We start from the raw sequence: 18,969 nt of genomic DNA, 5'->3' as shown, positions 1-18,969 counted from the left end.
CTCTGCCCATATATGGATGGTTAGCAGATACAGCTAGTCTGGACCTGACATCCAGCAGACCTTTGTCTCTGTATTTCCCACACTTCATCTTCCCAAATAACTTTCATGAATCAGAAAACTCAGTAAAGCAAGCTCAAGACCCAGTTTTCACATGTATATGACTGGAAAACAAGCACAGACTGCAAGTGTACTTTTTGGCTATAATAATTCTTCAAAATGCTTTAGGCTATTACTTGGTAAAGATAATTAACTTAATTTCAATAATTCAAATTGCATTCTAGATGAAAAATGGCCGAGAGAGAAGAATCTTGCTCCACCTCTTTCTCCCCAGAGAGGCATGAACTGGTAGGGGCTGCAGAGTGTGCCAAGCCACCTGAAGAGATCTCCAGTTGTCAGGAGAGCTGCAAAACACACATACTCTTAATCATAGCAGAGCTGCTGGTGGCTTCTTGCTTTTTCAGTCAGAAGAGAAGCGGTGCTGACAGCACAGATACAGGATTTTTCTCCTTGACCACCGGCTTTCAGACTGCATGCTTCATATCTGCCTTTCCATCTGGCAAAGAGCATCTACACTCTTTGAGACCGGTCTTAAGGGACAGACATGCTGGGCTGAGTAGATGTTTGCTCATGCTCGGTGTGGCTGTCCTTGTTTCTTAGCTGCAGCCTTCTCCAGCAATATGAAATTAAAATAGAGCGTAGCAGTTGCAAACGGGCTCAAAAAGAGCCCTGCCTGTCCTTCTTTATGAGAAATCCTCTTTCATCAGAAGGGAGTTATAGCTGCAGAGAAGCTTATATGTGTTATGCCTTACAGGGAGGAACGGTTACAGTGCTTGGAAAATGTTATTTTCGTTATAATTCTTTGTATAAAGTCAGTTGGGAGCAGTCTTTTTTGCTGAATAACACTCTTCCCTTCCTTCCTTAATCTCTTCTGCAAACAGCAGGTTTGACTGTGGAGAACTGTGTGGGGAGATGTGCTGAATTCTCCTCGGGCATTATTTTCCTTTGTCAAGCACAAAGGGGACAGTAAACAAGAACATGACACTAAGCTGGTTGAATGATCCTAGTTCCGATATTTTCAATGGAGACCTCTGTATTAATGCATGTTAGAGTCCAAGAAGTGTTCCAGCAGCATCTACTACAGTGTCAGTGGGGGGCACGTTGCTGCATATGGAGGGGGGATTCCCAGTTTTTCTTGTGTGTCTTGGTAAAACAGTTTCTTTTACTGTAAGTACTAGCTGTATGGAGGATACAGCCATTCTGGAAGGGTGATGAGCATTCATAACACTAGATTTTCTGAAGGTCCCTACAATTACAGTTGTGTATATAGGTTTTCAATGACTACTTGTTATGGATTTAGGTACCAGCTTTATTTCTTTTTGAAGCACAGAGATCAATGTCTCAGCTGGTGTAGTTCACTGTTGTAGCCCATGCACCTGTGAAGAGTGACTGCAAGGTAAATACCAGTGTTCACAGTAGTATTCAAAGGTTTGTCTACATTTTGCATTTACTTATTTTTTTCTTTATCGCTATCTATATTTCCTCTGATACAGCATCCCATAAGATAACCAGGGAGGAAGCAATGAGCATAGGCAGATAACAGTATTGTTATTAACTTGTTTGACAGTGCTTGCAGTGGGGACACCAAAGCTTTAATCAGTGCTTGTGTTAGAGCTGAGTGCCCCATGTTAGTGGTGTTACAGTAGAGGGGACTCAGAGGCAGCTGCTGTCGGGTGGACTTCTAACACCATTTTTCGAGTTCTCAAACTGACAGCCATGAGTCAAGGGGAAAAAAACTGCTTTCCTCTTCCTCCCCCACTTTGTGTTCTGCAATGCCTAAGATCTACTGGGGAAAGGACATGTTTTTAAAAAACATTGGTTCATGCTTTAATTTTGCACTGAGACATGAAAGAAGAACCCAGACAAAGGAAGACCAGATTGATGGTTATAATATTTTGAAAGGTAAAATACACATTTTTTTTAAAACAAAACCCAGAATGCTGTAAGGCTGTTGACAGATACCATAAATACACTTCTAGGTGAATGGAATTTAATGCTGGCCAAACAGTATTTCTAACTGTGAAAGTATCAGGATTTTATACACTACTGTCGTGCTGGCTTTGTAGTATGGGAAGGAGTGAAAATTCAGTATTCCTATGGGAATCAGAACTTGCTGCTAACCCTGGCATGGTTTCAGATAATGTACTGCAAAGTCCTGGGACTTGTACTGTAGAAAAGCTTTACACAATCACTATGACAGGTTTTTGCAGCTCACTGTGAGCTCTACATAGTTGAACATTTGATAACTAAAACATTTGGCTCCATAGGCAGGAGAGCTGGAAATAATTTCAGGTTTTAAATCTTTAAAACATTCCTGACAGTCCTTCAGTAACATGTACTTGGAATTCACAGAATAAATAATGGTGTGCTATAAAGGTTGTCTTAGTACCACTTCAGTATGACCTCCTAACTTGGTTGATTTTATCTTATAAAAATTTATATCACAGCTATCATACCATATATTCTATATATATTACATGGCACATTATTCTATACAGCATATGTGATAAAGTTGTTCTTTCTTCAGTTTGATATTTATGTATCCTTGAAGTTTTCCTCATGCACAAGGATTTGCAAAAGAAATTGTAAATGTGTGGGAAAGGGCAAGAGGATACGTAAAACTTCTAGTTGAGGAAAAACTATTATTTTATAGATGTGAAGAGGGGGAATAGAAAGAGTATTAGAAGAGTGGTTTCAGAAGGTTGTTCTGTGGTAGAATTGCTGAATCTTCAAGTTTGCAAACGTCACTTCCAAAACCCACCATTTTCATTTCTGTTATTTATATGTAGCTTTTGTTTCAACTAGAATTTTTTTTTTTTTTAACATTGTTGACAAGAATGTAAAACATACTGAAACAGAAGTTGCGGCAAGCTCCAGACTTCAATCATTTTGATTGAGGATGCAGAAATCATTGCTGCTGAAGCAACCTGATGGCTTGTTGCTGCTGAAAGGGGCATCCTTCTCCTTCTACCTCCACACGTCCCCTGTCCTATGAGATCAGCACAGGCGTGGATGGCATCTAGCAGCCCCTCAGAGCTGGTGCAAACCAGTGCTTGGATGCCTTGTCTGTAGCTTAGGTGGCTTATTTTGATTCCCAGCTGAGAGAAACTGAAGCTGTAAGCAATTACTTTTGAGGCTTTCAGTACAAAAATAGATTTTAAATGAACACCGGTGGTTAAATCAGCATAAGCTCAAGTGGCAAGCACCTGACTGCCACCCTTCTGCCTTCCTGAGTTTTCTCAGCAGAATCATCTCTGCAAAAATATTATGCAACACTGGGATCCTTTTTTCAAACTGTGTGGTAGGAGTGTGGTTTCCAGATTAGTTTGGCAAAGACCAGTGTGCAAATACAAATCTGTAACCATTTAATCGTAGCCCGTCTTAATTCTAATGTGGTTGTTTGTCCATTTATTGAATAGTCCCTTTGGCTAGAGGTTTCCTGTCTCATCATTATGATAAGCCACAGCTCATTCACTGCACTTCTGGCCCTCCAGTTATTCTTATTATAAATTTCCTAAGAATGTTAGCATAAGACCACCCCAGCCCCCAGGAGAAACAGGTGTAGATGAGGAAGGGCAATAATTTGAGTACGATGGATTTCTGTCTCAGATTTCCAGATTTAATAGACTTACAGCGAATTTCGTGAGGCAGAAAGCAAGTGAAATGTCTAGCTGAAAAGTGATGCCTTTGACTGTACATGTGACATGATCTGACGACGAAAGACCATGTGCTGAAGTGTAGAAACTTCTCTGTCCTGTTGAAATACAGGTGAAGACCTGAGAGCTGCTATGCGATATACCAAAGTAACTGGGAATTGCCAACCCAGCTCCCCTGTGGTGTGGCCAGCCACTGCAGATGGTTTTTCTGAATATGTGCCAGAGACAAACCTGTGCCATGAAGTCTGAGAGCTCCAAGTCTTCATCTCTTCAGGTTTAGTGTTTGTGAGCCATAGTATGAGCAGTTGGATTCAAGATTCTCTTAAATGTCTGTAGATATTTTCAAGTAGAGTTGGATTTGGGTTGTATTAAGAGTACAAAAAAGCTTATTATTAAATCTCACCAAAATATTTTTTTTTCTTTGTCATTTGATAGCACACTTGAAAGAGAGGCTGGATGAGTATATTAAGCAGTGGAACGGCCTTGTAAAGGTGTTTCGAAATGAGAGGAGAGAAGGTTTAATCCAAGCCAGGAGCATCGGAGCCCAGAAGGCTAAACTTGGGCAGGTAGGAGCCAGTTCACACACAAGTCTGTCTTTGTTTTCTTTTTTGGGGGGAGAGATGCTGGTGGATCTGTGTTCAAAGATACATATAGCTTTGTAGTATTGTATTATTGTTTGATGTATTTTATATATATATATATATATATATATATATATATAAATTTTATTTATTTAAGCTTCATTTATTGTTTATAATATGAAAGTATTTCAATGTCAATAAGCGCAATTAAATCATTATGATCTCGTATACCGAAATACAAATGACTTCACTTTTTTTTTTCTTTTGAAGGTCTTGGTTTACCTTGATGCCCATTGTGAGGTGGGAATTAATTGGTATGCGCCACTTATAGCTCCTATAGCTAAGGACAGGTAATGTTCTGTTATTTCCAGTGTCTGGCCTCTTAAGAAGAAAAAGTCACAGTAACAATCTTCATTTTTCAAACTGTAGTCAATATGTTTTAGATCTATATCTATATATATCTATATCAATATTTGCTGTATCATGATTTTAGTATCTCCCAACATAAAAACTATGTAAGGAGGAAGGAAAATAGTCAGCCAAATAAATCTCTAGATAGCTTATTTTAGTAGACATGGTGAATATTTTGCTTCCTTTCTTCCAGCTGTTGAAATGCTGTTGTTGCTGTGTGCTACCCCGCTCTTGGCTTGTGTGGTCAGGGGGATGTGTGTGTTTAGGAAACCATGTGCTTGTTCAAACTCTTTAATCCCATAAAATAACTGCTTAATCCTAAAAACTATTTGTTAACCTATCGTACTAGCAGAACTTTCTTGAAGAGGTGGTTTTGTGTGTTTTAAAGGCCGTAACTCAGCTTCAAGGCTGTATTTGGGCCAGGATACTAGACAGAAGGTGGAAATGCTTGTATGCTTCCATTGAGTGTGTGTTACTGTTTCACACAAGAAAGGCAGGTGAGAGGAGGCAGCTTCAGGGGCATCCTCCAGCACTGTCCGCAGAAGAGAACAGCCTTAGCGGTTCTTTCCCCCCCTCCCCAACTTGTTTATCTGTCTCATAGAATCTGACTTAAAGAGTTGGAAGCACTCCAGGTTTGGTCACTGTAAAGTTTATTTAGAAAATTCAGGGGAACAGCAAGATAATGTCTTTTCCTTAGTGGATGTTCTATGCAGTAGCTCACAATGAGGAGCACGTTGCAAATCAAAAAGGAAGAATTCTGTTGAAGGCTGCTGCTAGGAGCACCAGTGTTTTGGTTTTGGTTTTTTATCCTATGAGGCTGGATCTGCAGGGCAGTTGAATGGGGCAGAATAGTGAAAAATTCATGCTTACACTAGTAAAAGCTAAGAGCTTATCATACTTGTTGACAGCTGAGATCTGACACAAATAGAAATCAAGAGACATAATGATACTGTGAAATCCCTAGACTGTTAAAGGCTCCTCTGTTGCTTCCAGCAGTGTTTTATTATAATATTGATGTCAATAAACACACAGAAAGGAAAAATTATTGATAAATTAATTGATATATTAGCATTTTAGACCTAACTTCTATTTTCAGAACATGTTAATACAACACAAAGGACTATCTCTTTTTTCTTCTACTGAGGTTTCATTTTTTAATATATTTACAAGTGACTTTTGGTATAAGCTGCTCTATAAGATTAATGATTAATGGTGTAAATTTCAGATTAGACAGATTACTCTTCTGAAATTTTATTTTGCTCTTTCTTTCCTTTCTATAAATGTTTCAGAACCACATGTACTGTACCTCTAATAGATTACATAGATGGGAATGATTATTCCATTGAGCCGCAGCAAGGTGGGGATGAAGATGGTTTTGCCAGAGGGGCCTGGGACTGGAGTTTGCTATGGAAACGAATTCCGTTAAGCCAGAAGGAAAAGTCCAAACGAAAACATAAAACTGAGCCTTATCGGTAAAGAGAGCTGTTTACATACTGTGAATCGTAATGAATAATTGTCTAAACCCTCTCCTTTTTCCCTCCTCCCTCTTTTCCCATGAACTACGGTCGGTGCACGTGTGCCACGCGGGTCCGTGCCCATAACTGCATCTTCCCCGCCACCATCCACCCGCCGCCCCGCAGAACCACATGCACTGTGCCGCTTATAGATGTCATAGATGGCAACACTTATAAGATTGTACCGCAAGGGGGTGGTGACGAAGATGGGTTTGCTAGAGGCGCGTGGGATTGGAGTATGCTATGGAAGAGGGTTCCCTTGACCAAGCAAGAGAAGGAAAGCAGAAAGACAAAAACTGAACCGTATCGGTAATCACTAAATCACTTACCCGTTTCTTTTCTTCTGGAGTCACTATTGATCCACTAAGACTTGCATGTACTTCTAGCCTGAAAATCTTCCTGTCTCTAACCACGCCAGCTGCTTTGTTCGGTCAGACCTGTTTGCTACAGCTGACTATTTGCTCAAAATACCTTTGCTACTTTGTGTTGCCTCTCCATTCCTGCTCTGTGTGGTTAATAGGGTGCACATTAGAATGACAGGGTTTTGCTTGGCAAAATAAAATGTTCTATGACTTTGTTTCCTGGGAAAACTTTATTTAGCTATGATATATTTTTAAAAAGTGGTTGGAAACAACAGTGCTTTTTTAACGGTTTGATTTGAAATAACGAGCATGACGTGATTATTTATAAAATAGCTGGCAATGCATAAAATCTGTAGCCTGTTGTCATGGCTTGATGCATGCATACAGCTCGTGGATTATGCATGTGCATCAAAAAGATGCTTTTTGTCATATTTCTCCCACTCACTTCGTAATAGATCACATCTGACAAAGAAGCATACACTTTAAGACTGTTGGCTAGATATTTCCTAAGGTCTGGGTATGTTTGGGGATTTTAACTTAGTACAAATAATGTTAACACACATAAAAAAAAAAAAAAAAAGAAAGAAAAAGAGAAAAAAACCCTGCAACCTTATTTTCTGGGAAAACTCCAATAACTTTCACAGAAGTCCCACCTTTTTCTTACACTTTTTTGGGGGGTATGTTTTTTTCCCAGCAAACAGAAACTGGCTGGAAACCCTAGCTTGGAAACTAGGGTTTCAGGATGGCTTTTCAAGCCTGGGAGACTGTGGTTCTGGTGTTTTTTATTACTTTCCCCTTCACACTTAACTAATCGTGTTACTACATTTGAAAACAATCCTTACACCTTCAGAATCTAATGTCTTCTATTGCTTGTATGTATGATTTAAACATTGTAAGAACTGATGCTGGTAATTCCCTGTCCTCACCCGTGATTGTTCTCTGCTAAAATGGCAACACATGCAAGGAAGTTATGAAGCTTTGATCTGTTTTGTATACAGTATAAATAACAGTATTTTCTGACAAGGCTGTCCACATTGAAACTTTAATATTCACTTAGAGGGGGATAAACTCTTTCGACCAGCACTGATGTGTTCTGTGTTTACCATCCAAACAGGTCTTAAAATCCTTCAGGCCGTTCCCAGAAATACAGAACACATGTTCTCGGAATGGTTTAAAACATGACTTTATTTTTAATAATACTTTCAGAGTTGCAGCGCTTATTCTAAAAAGAGACATTCCCTCTGTCTGTTTATGTCCAGGCTGTAAGCCTTTTGCAGCAATACCAAGGCAAGTATGACCAAGTAAAAGTCTTGCTGACACCATAGCCAGGATTGCCTAGTTTAAAAAGAAAACAAACAAACAAACAAACCTCAACAGCTTAAAGCACAGAAACAAACTTTTTGTAATGTGAGAATTGCCTCAGGGCTGAGTCCTTCTTTCAGGAGTATCATTCTTACTTCTTCATGTCCTATAAAATACACTGCTTGAGCTTATGTGCATTTTACTATGTTCTTTAACATACTTGACAGCATATTGGAGGCCAAGACTGCAACTTCAGCATCTGAGGCCTCCGCACTTGCCAAGTCTTTACGGTGCTGAGGAAAACGAAAAACGCAGGAAAGCCCCAGGGCTTGTGCTGTGCAACACGCCTCTCCCTGCTCTGCTTGCTGCCTCCCTAACCTTTGAGCCCCTGTGATGTGAAAGCAGTGTTGGAGGAAAATACAACAGGCAGACAAGCAGAAGGGGATGTTTAGGAGTAACTCAGCATCTGATGAGGTGGTCTGGAGAGCAGCTAACCTGATAACCATTATACATAACTCAGCTGATAAACCCGGCGGGTTGCTTTTTCTTAAGCAGAAGGGAAATGTGTAATCATTGCTGTTAAAAGGAGCACCACTAAGGTAAAAATCTAATGGAATGAAGAGACTGAATAGTGCTAGGAATGATCCATCTCTCAATAATTTGGTCGCGAAGGATTATTTCACTTGTGTTTTACTTGGCTCAACAGAGTAATCTGGACTTTTGGATCCTCCTCCTTTCAGTGCTGCAGATCATCTGAACTCAAAAAGAATTCAGTTTTTCCTTACCAGCTTTTAAAAAAATTTGCTGATGTAGTGGGGACTCCAACTTTTATCCATTAAGATTTTTATATGTTTATTGATTGTCAGGTGAGAAAATGCTTGGTACATGCGCTGGAAGTGGCGTAACATGTCCTACTGTGTATTTCAGTGTGAGCAAGCAACCAAAGAATTTTGGTTAGAGCCATTCAGCAAAAATGCTCTAATGCAAACCACAGTGTCTTTTAGGCACATGAAAACTTGCTAATTGAACCCCGGCATACGTGGAGGGATTTACAAAGCCATTAAAAAAAAAAAAAAAAAAAAAACCACTAAACCAAAATGGAAACCTTGTACAACTCAATCCAGGCCCTCTTAAAAATTTCACTGAGGATAATGAAAAGTTTCTCATGCGGCAGTGGTAGAAAAAGACTCAGAGGGAGAAGATAGAAAGGTATTGTTTAGCTGAAAAAAAAAATATTGCTTGTGTAATGGACAGTAAGTTTCAATGTGGCAGCTCCTCAGAGCATAAGCTTTAAGTCTGCTATACAGTCTTATCTGTTATCTCAGAAACTTGAATGACTTTCAAGAGGAAAATACCTTCCACAGTGATTCTTACCTTTTTTGTTTTAATAGAAGCACACTGGCTGGCTGAATGTATAATTCCAACCAAAATTTTGTGTCATTAAAAACAAATAATAATCTGTGACTTCACTAGAGATTATACCAATGTCATTACAGAAAATCACTGGAAGCTGATGACAAAGCTTGATAATTTTTCAGTGTATTGCCATTTATCTAATCTTTATGATATGTTAACAGTGAATTGCTTCCTTAAATAATGCTTTCTCCAAGTGTTGTTATATCCTTTTGGCAGAAGGAGTTACACTGTTTTCCTCTTTCAGGTCCCCTGCAATGGCTGGTGGATTGTTCGCCATTGAACGCGATTTCTTCTTCGAACTGGGTCTCTATGACCCTGGGCTTCAAATTTGGGGTGGTGAAAATTTTGAAATTTCTTACAAGGTAACACCAAAAATTGAAAACTAATTCAGTTTAGTAGATCTTTTTTCTGAAAATACTTCTGTTTGGAGTTCAGGCAGACTTACCTCTGATTTGCACTTCCTCTGCCTCGTCAAGCCCAGTAGGTTTTCTTGTGAGGAACATGACAGAGGCAGGTTTCCTCCGTGTTTCCTTGTGAGCTTCAGGGCAGAAGTGTTCAGAGAGGTGACTTAGTGCTGAGACCCAAATACTGAGTAATCTGCTTTTTCTTAATGGTTTGGTATCACACACAACCCTAAATATCTCATCTGAAACCAGACTGGCAAATTTGATGGGGACAACTGAGTGCGCTCATGGTATATATAGAAAAATGTTGTTTTTAATGAAAGTGATTATAGAGCACAAGTACCATTCAGTTTATGCATAGATGCATGCAAAGTATATAATGATGCAACACAAAGTAATCTGTCCTGGCTTCCTCCTCCCTACCATTTTTATGGGTGAAAAATGATCTCATATACTTTTCAGAATTTCGAGAACTTCTTTACAGGAAAAATCTTCATAATTGAAATGCTAACTGCGGAGTTCATCATCACTGCAGAAGATTTTATTTTCACTCCTAGGCATATGTATGCCCCTCAGTTAGCAGGAAACATAGGATGATAATCATTAGCTTCTTGTAGCTTCAGTATTTGTAATGGCACAAGTGGCAGACAGCAGGAATCTGTCCCAGTTTTCAAACAAAAGTGGAGACATCTAATATCCTTAGTAGTGATCTGTGAAATTGTAGCTGAATTTTACTAAAAGCACATTCAGAGCTCCCCAGCTACTCTTGCTCTTCAAGGCTTTGAGGAAAGCTCTGCGTACACTTGCTCAGCTGTAAATCCATATACAAAAGGTAGTTTTTGAGGATGTTACACATCCTTCTAATTCTCCAGCTTGTGTAGAGCTAAATCATGATTGAAATTACGTAGAGTAGTTTTGTAATTGAAGTGCTGATTATGTAGACACCTCTAGATTGGTTTTAGGTAGATCACAACCAGCGTTTGGAACAACTAGACAACGTTTATCAGTCTTGCATGCTGACTCTGAGATAACAAATATAATGGCCTTTCATATCTGAGGAGGTTTTTGATTAAACATAAGAAAATTAATATGATGAAATGAAAGAAATAAACTATTCTGCCTATCTTTCCTAATACTGTTAAGTCATATTTTTTAGTCTGGAATTTGGACCAATTTGCAGCATCCATAGAGTTAGTTTGAATTTCAGTTTGATGCTACATTTCAAACTTATCAAAACCATAAGCAACTAAATTAGCATTATTTACATATGTTTTCTTTTCCCCATAAATGGATTATCCAAGGACATGTGGGAGGGAGGGAATTTCAGAATGGTAATATGTTTTACCCATTTTTTTATTTTCAGCTACTGTAGTTGGAGAAAAATCTGTTTGTACTTGGAGCAATGGGTTACCAAAGACATCCTTATCTCCTGCTAGTCTTTATTAAGAAAAACTTAAATGTGATGGGCATCTAACCAAAACCCATCTTAGTGATGGTATGTGAATTGCTTTAATAAAATCAAAATCTTATTAATTCTGTCATTATCAAAACTACCCAGTTCCAGATTTTGTGCACTCATTCATTAACTGTTGCTTTAAAATAGCAATGGAATGAGATGGGAAACTTTCAAAAAAGCTTTTTAAAAAAGTAATTTAGTTGAGTAATTTCATGGCTGAGTTGAAGATATATTCAATACAGCCTTTCATTTCAGAGACCTATTATGTTTATGCTTACAGCTGAAGCGAAATATTTAAGTATATCACACAGTTGGTATAGTAAGAAAATTAGTTGATGTTTCTTCCATAATGTATTATCTGTTTGTGTGTCTTAAATTCCTGTGTGTATATATTAATATCTGCATCTCTCATTGAACTTGCAGATCTGGCAGTGTGGGGGGAAACTGTTGTTTGTTCCCTGTTCTCGTGTGGGGCACATCTATCGTCTCCAGGGTTGGCAAGGAAATCCACCCCCTGTGTACGTGGGGTCTTCTCCTACTTTAAAGGTACGGTTTTGCTGCAACCTTGGAGGTGTTTTTTTCATTTTAGAAAACAACAGTTTCAGCCAAGTCTGTTTAAATTACCAGTAGCAATTTAAAGAGCACTTCATCCAAAGCTGTTTAGTATCTAAAGCTAAGGTCATCATCCCCACAGGAGGGAAATCTTTGTGCCAATCCCACTGTTACTGTAAGTAGAGATTCCTGGAACCCATCTTCTTGCTACACCCCTCCTCATCTTTGAGGTACAAATCAGATCTCCTATTACTTACTCTCAGCACCCCAAGCTTTTGCTGTGCTGTGCCTAACTGAAGTACAATAATGGGTCTGAAATCCCACTTTGGCTTGGTAGGGTGTGATCCCGGGCTGAGTTAGTAACTACTGTCATCTCCCAGATTTTCGTGTCTGCTTTTGTTAATTAAGGAGCAGTGAATGACACCTGGGAAAATGGTGTAGGCTGCACATCATTGGAAAGCTGACTTAAGGCACATGCACCTTGCAGGCTCAGAAGCGTTGCCCAAGCCATGATATTGAAAGTAGACGTCACATAAGAAAAGCATAAGCCAGCTGTATATATGTGAAGAGACAATTTGAATCCAGCAAAACCATTTCATGTTAATTTTCACCTACCAGCAGGAAGAGAGACAACTCTCCTGTGAAGGTTTCCTGTTACCTGATTTAAGCTTCCTCGTGTGCATTGTTTTGGCATTGGTAAATCCCGTTCCCAAAGACCCAGTTCTTTGTAAATTCCGATACCAGAGCCATTGTTCTAGATGTTACTTGTGACAATGATTACCAGTAGGGTGACAGAGTATAGCCTGAGCCAAGCTAGCAGTTGGTTCTATTGAAAAGGGAATGTCTCAGCCTAGCTTGAAGGTGGAAAACTAACCTGGCACCCAAAAAAACCCCAAGTCCTCTATTAGTAATATGAATTGATTAACATTTTGATCAAACAAACACTAGGACTAGTACAAGGGAAGGTAGGGGAAAATGGGCATAGTTGGGAGCGGGACCAGGATAGCAAATGGTAGGTCCACGGCTCAGTGTGGGCAAGGTGTTTGCCTTGTCTGAAATTATAAAAACCATTTCACTTTTCTGAAAAGCTGATCAAAAATATTTACTGCATGTCTAAACACCTTAGGTGACCCTGCTAGTCTGGTTACTGAATACATCAAAACACTACTGAGTGTTCTTAAATACTAAGTTGCTTCTCTGTGCAAGGCAGGAGGCAGAATAGCTTTCTCCCTCTTCAAGCACCCTCCTTTCCCCATAGTAAATGTGCTTTTATTAGAGCTTTGTTCAATTTATGCTGGATGTTGATTAAAGGAAAACAGTAATTTGTGCCTTAAGTCAGATCTATTAAGACTGTTTTAACACCAGGTCATGAATGCTAGAAGAATTGTGCAAAGCGAGGTGTGCACCTAGAACACGTACAGGTAATATAGAGATAAGAGCCATCACAGAGACTGAGAAGAAAGATTTGAGGGAGAGGCTTGTTTACCAGACGAGTTATCAATTTTTTCCCCTTCTCCAAGCAGCAGCAAACTCCTTTACTTAAGAAGATAAAATCTCCTTGATGTGTCATATCTGACCTATTTAAGACTTAATTATTTCACCCATAGTGGACTAATGCATATCGTTCTCTGTATTGAAACCGTAGGACGTGAATACAAACTCTGAATTGCAATTGTGGTATGCAGCAAATGATTGCAGTGCTTTATTGCACCCATAACTGAAGAGTCTTTATTTTTAAGTAAACGTTCTGTAAACTTATAAAAAGACTTTGTATTCTCATTAAGCAAGCCAGTTTATTTTGCTGGCTTCAGTCCTAAACTGTCATTTGAAAATAGTGTGCGTGTGTCTTCTGTAATCTGCTGAAGGTGGCAAACTATTAGTGCTATATAATAATTTCATGCTGTGAGTTTTTGAGACGAGAAATCCTTTAAATTTCTGGAATTAACATGCAGTTGTGTCTGACCTGTTGTGTGTACTTTGAGGTGGCAGCAATTTCCTTGTTCTTCACAGAACTATGTCAGAGTTGTGGAAGTGTGGTGGGATGAATACAAAGATTATTTTTATGCCAGTCGCCCAGAGACAAAAGCGCTACCCTATGGAGATATATCTGAGCTGAAAAAATTCCGTGAAGATCACAACTGCAAAAGTTTTAAGTGGTTTATGGAAGAGATAGCATATGATATAACTTCGTATTATCCTTTACCACCTAAAAACGTGGACTGGGGAGAGGTAAGTACAACACATAACCTGTATTTATTTTAGGAGCTTTTAAAAAAAAAAAAAAATGGCAATTTGAAAGGAAGAGTTTGTTACTTGACATCAGTCTGAGAACAGGCTCTTTGATTACTGCTGTACTGAGTTACGTGATTCTAGCCAGAGAGCTAAAGAGATATACCCCTAGGAAAAAAAATATTGTATATTCTTTAAGAGGTGCATTTATTTTTTTAAATTAGCTCTGTAGTTCTTTTAAGGATTATTTTATCTCTAGCCCTGTCTTCAGATCTGTATAAAGCTCTTTTTTCCATAATTGGAATTTAGAGTTTTTTTTAAAGAAAAATGTGAACCCTATGTGCGTAGAAGTATTGGTGAAGATTAATAGGTGAAAATCTTCTGTGAAGGCCTACAGAATAGATCATGAACTCCAGATGGAGTATATTCTGCCTGTGTTTGCTAGCCTGGGATGCTCTTATGCAGTTACAGCCTCAGTAGATTCATTATCTACACATAATAATTTTATATGATTCCTTAACAGTCATTTCCAGTGTTAAGTATATATGAGTATGACTTTGCTAACCTAAGACTATGGTTACAAATTCAGTGTTTCTGCACAGTTGACAGAGACAGACAGCATGTCACCAGGCAGGCACAGGACACTTCTCTGAACCCTGCCTGTTTCACTCTTCCGTTGAGCCCACACCTTGAGGAGTTCTTACTGCAGGTCTCCTGCCTGCCTTTTTGTTTTGTTTTGGGGTTTTTTGGTTTTGGCTCTTTCCATTAGTCCCAGCCTTGCCCTATTGCTCCTATTAATTTCACTTTTGCAGATTGTGAAGGCAGAATCTCAAAAAATCATCTTGCTAGCAACAGAGAACTCCTGTGTCCCACCAAATTTAACAACCTTTTTTCCCAAAATATGATGGACCCATTTTTCTGACTTCAAAAGAGCCTTAGAAAGTACAGATCTGTGCTGCCAAGAAAATGTAATCTTTAACTTCTCTGAGGCATTAGTGATATAGAGTGTGCGCATGGTAGAAGGGGTTACAAGTAGTCTTGTATCTGAGCGACCAGGTGAACAATGCCACGTATATGTTCTTTTCTAAAAGCTAGCACATAGCATCAGTTACTACATTAGCCTTAGACTTCCTTTTGAATCCACATAAAGGATTAGGAAGGCAAGTTATGTATCACTCTTCGCTGATGTGAAAGTATCTGAAGGTAATAAAATAATAATGGCCACCTTGTGAGAAATCATCCCTGATAAAAGTGAGTAGCTCAGGTGAAGCAACAGGAAAGTTGGAAGTTCAGAGACTTCTCTGAAGTTTTGTCAGTTCTTCTTCACTGGCTGCTAGTTATCCTGCATCTGAGAAATTTTTTCCCCACCTATTTGTAACACCACACTAATTGCATTTCCAAGCTAGCAGGAATCACTGTGGGGTTCATCTTCCTTAACACTCTCTCAGGAAGTCAGGTCTAAGCTTAGTCCTCCGGACTTTCTTCTACCATCACAAAGAAGAAAGAGACTCTGACAAAGAAAATAGGTCTGGAAAGAATGTTATTTGTGTCATAAAGTCTTTGTAAAGCTGTTTTCTAGCCCTTTGAAGACAGGAATGGGATAATCAGCAGTTGAGACATGCTTTCTGACAGGACTTCTGTTCCTTATCCCTGTGCCTGCCCCTCATCAATTGTAGCTCTCATTTGTTCTGTGTAATTGCTGCTGCAGAAGGTGGTTCTGGGCAGCTGGTTCGGAGGCCCGTGCCTGGCTGCAATGAACAGCGGCTGCATGAAACTGCTCTGCATCCCGCTTCTCTCATCCACAGGATGAGAGCAACTTAGCTGAGCTCCTGCTTTATTTGTGCAGACATGAGAGACTGAACGTGCTTTGATAGGAGATTGAATAAATTAAAATACTTGAAAGTCCTACATTTCAGTGTCATTAATTTGGAACTGAGCTTTGCAATTCTAGCTTTATCAGTGTTCTCTAACTCAGGTATGAGCCCTCGAATTAGCATGGGCAGCTTGAAGCTCCATTTCCCAGAACAGTTAACATCAGTATTTAAATTTCATATGCAGGTTTGTCTCATATCTCTCTGTCAGATATCTGTTTCTGGTTTTGAAAGGTAAGTGGGAATTTTTTGAGCTCCTTCATGCATATCTTTTCTTTGAGACTAACTTAGAGTGCAAAACCACTTTTCCAGATTAGAGGCTTTGAAACCTCTTACTGCATTGACAGCATGGGACACACCAACGGTGGCTTCGTTGAGCTTGGGCCATGCCATAGAATGGGAGGAAATCAGGTAAGGAGCTTGTTGCCAAGTCTGAAGGAGAATTGCTTGCTGTGGGGGATAACAGGCTGGTTTTCTGTTAAGCCTGTATGTAAAATCACTGAGGTGCCAGCTACAAAGATGGGAGGCAGGGATTTTCCCTAAGCATCGCTAAAATATGGGAACCTGAAAATATGAGTTCAAATACAAATGATACAAAATTGAAGGTAAATTCATAATCATGTCTTCAGTGGAGCAGGTACATGGGGAAGCAAGAACTGTGTCTTAAAGTGACCATATCATTGCATTGGAACAACTGCAGCTCTTTGCATTGCTGCTGATTAATCATTTTTCTTAATAATTAATTGTTCGGGAAACAACCCCCTTACTCACTTTGGCTCAATTATTTATCAAAGTTGTTTTGCTCTAATGGAAGTATAAAACACTTCTGTGCAGTAACTTATCTTCCACCACAGGAAACAAGAAATTGAATACAAATTTGTCTCTGCTTCATTTACAAAATAATCAGCAGAGCATAATTACTAATAGGTCATTGCAATCCAAGCTGCAGTTTTGTTTGACCTGTATCTTCACAAACCTACCCACACTACCACACAAACATGCTGTTCTGTATTTACATCTCCTGTTTTGATTGGAAAACTTTCATCATTTAAAGTCCTTATTATGTTGATGTAGACTTGAACCAGTCCATTTTTGTCGTCGAAGCCATGAAATCACATGCAGGATGATGTTTTTAAATATCGTATTTGGGTTAGCTCTTAGTAATCTGTGGAAATGTCTCTTTTATTTTGATATTTAATGAAGAAGTTCCCTGAACTACTCTTTCTGTATGTGTTACCCCCCAAAACCCTGTAACACTTATTTCATGAGAAGTACCTAGGATAATCGTTTTGTATCTAGATACATTAGTTTGATTTTCTCCATGGGTAAAATGTTGAAGTTTTATTGTCTTCTCATGAATTTACTGTCCAGGACCAAGGGCTTGCTACCAGACCTTTAGAAAGACAATGGATTATTTGGTCATCAAATCATACAAAGGCTTTAATCAGACATTTTCAGAAGTCTCCCAAATAGAGATCCCTTTATTTTTACCTTTTTTTTTTTTTTGTCTTACTAGCTATGTTCCTTGGCCTTCTAAATACTACAGTAAAGTTATCCATGAAATTGAGTGTTGTGCTAGTAAGAATATGTTACATCATGTAAAATAAAGAGCCTTCCTGAAAGATAGGTGTAATAACACCAGAGAACATTTTGAATTATGCAATTTAATTGGTAATTTCAGTGTTTCTAAAATCGTAGTTATTTTGAGTCAACTGTTAAAAAGGTGGCTTTTTTTTTTTTCCTGCTAGCTTTTCCGAATCAATGAAGCTAATCAACTCATGCAGTATGATCAGTGCTTGACTAAAGGACCAGATGGATCCAAAATAATGATTACACACTGTAATCAGAATGAATACAAGGATTGGCAATACTTCAAGGTATGCAACAGACATATAGCAGAAAATAAATTATAATTTGCATCCTGGTTTTTGGCACCTTTTAAAGATTATTTTATGTGTATCTGAAAATAAAGATCTATGACAAGGTCAACTGAACCGAGTAAATTGGTAATTGCACATTCTTGGAAATCCGTGCTTGCCGGGAAAATTTCCTCTAGGGAAAGATGGTTTTGCTAGCAGTTCTAGTTGCTGTCTTCTGGAGCAGAATCTTTAAGGAAAATCTCGTGAGGCTGCACGTGCTGCCACAGGTGTGTTAGGAGTCAGCACTTGTCTCAGAGGACGCAAAGAGGATGTCTGCTACCAGTGACAGAGCTTCTAAAAGCTTTTAGTGCCATCACCCTCTCTATTTGTATGCTTTCTATCAAAGTTTCTTTATCTAATGTACACCGTGAGAAGATTACTTAATGCTGGGGTGCCTTTAGCAGCTAGGGTTGCTATTATATCTAATTTTGGAAGGTCCAAATTGAAGTGTCACTCTGTTTAAAGACAGATCTTTGTAAGCCTATGTAGGAATAGGTGAACATATCATTACCCTTTGTATTTTTGTGTTGTCTTCTTCAGTATTTCTTTTTCCCGTTCATTAGCTGTTCTCTAATGACATGCTCGGTTGTGAATTCTGGGTGTGGCACCATTATAATGCTGTTGCAAAATTTATGGATTTTTAATGATGACTTGGAATGTTGGCTGATAGACTGTAGCAGCCCTCGCATGTATATTTAGTCACTACATCTGTAAGTCCTCTATTAATTCTGTTTTTGAAAGTGTTATTTTTTAAAATGTCTGAGGTTATATTTCTGTTTGTCTCTTAAAAAATGAGACTGAACAGTCTAAAGGTGACGTTTTCCTTGGATAGAGCCACACATAACTTGGTTCTGTGTCTAAAAAACTCTTCTGTGTCGATTTTTCTTCAGTCTGTCTAGCGCGTGGCGTATTTATTAATTCATCAGCTGGTTATCTGGATCTTGTTTGTCTGAAAGATGTAGACACTGTTGAGCGCAGTGAAATGTGTTTTCCTTTAAGCCACCCCACTTTCTCTGGTATTTACATGGGGCTAGGAAATCTCAGGCACCACAATGCTGTTTCCACTCAGCTTTCTTGCGTCATGTAGGCAGACAAGTCTTTAAACCTGAAATTTAAAAATCAGTAAGCAGTGTTTCAGTGCCTGCTGACTTCTGTTTTAACACTGGAATAATATATAGCACTTGCTAACTCTCCAGCCATTCTAGTATGTCCCAGCATGTTTCTTGGCTGTTTGTGAAG

At 38.8% G+C, this 18,969-nt stretch overlaps 1 protein-coding gene across 3 annotated transcripts in view; it reads left to right on the top strand.

Annotated features, from left to right (window-relative positions):
* GALNT7 (polypeptide N-acetylgalactosaminyltransferase 7) overlaps positions 1-18,969 on the top strand; it is a 74,903-nt gene that overhangs the window by 49,254 nt on the left and 6,680 nt on the right. For 2 of the 3 annotated variants that reach the window (XM_071807704.1, XM_065837434.2), the window contains exons 4-11: positions 4,149-4,279; positions 4,565-4,644; positions 5,995-6,177; positions 9,544-9,661; positions 11,583-11,705; positions 13,722-13,940; positions 16,124-16,222; positions 17,560-17,688. In XM_071807704.1, the coding sequence (XP_071663805.1) occupies positions 4,149-4,279; positions 4,565-4,644; positions 5,995-6,177; positions 9,544-9,661; positions 11,583-11,705; positions 13,722-13,940; positions 16,124-16,222; positions 17,560-17,688 (1,082 nt within the window). Of the gene's footprint in view, positions 1-4,148; positions 4,280-4,564; positions 4,645-5,994; positions 6,178-6,345; positions 6,529-9,543; positions 9,662-11,582; positions 11,706-13,721; positions 13,941-16,123; positions 16,223-17,559; positions 17,689-18,969 lie in introns of all 3 variants that reach the window. The other variant, XM_065837433.2, reaches the window with a different exon arrangement.

This window comes from Patagioenas fasciata, chromosome 4 (genome assembly GCF_037038585.1).
Source record: "Patagioenas fasciata isolate bPatFas1 chromosome 4, bPatFas1.hap1, whole genome shotgun sequence".
In the NCBI taxonomy this organism is placed as follows: Eukaryota; Metazoa; Chordata; class Aves; order Columbiformes; family Columbidae; genus Patagioenas; species Patagioenas fasciata.
Note: the sequence above shows the minus strand (reverse complement) of the source record. Positions and strands in the feature narration are given on the sequence as shown.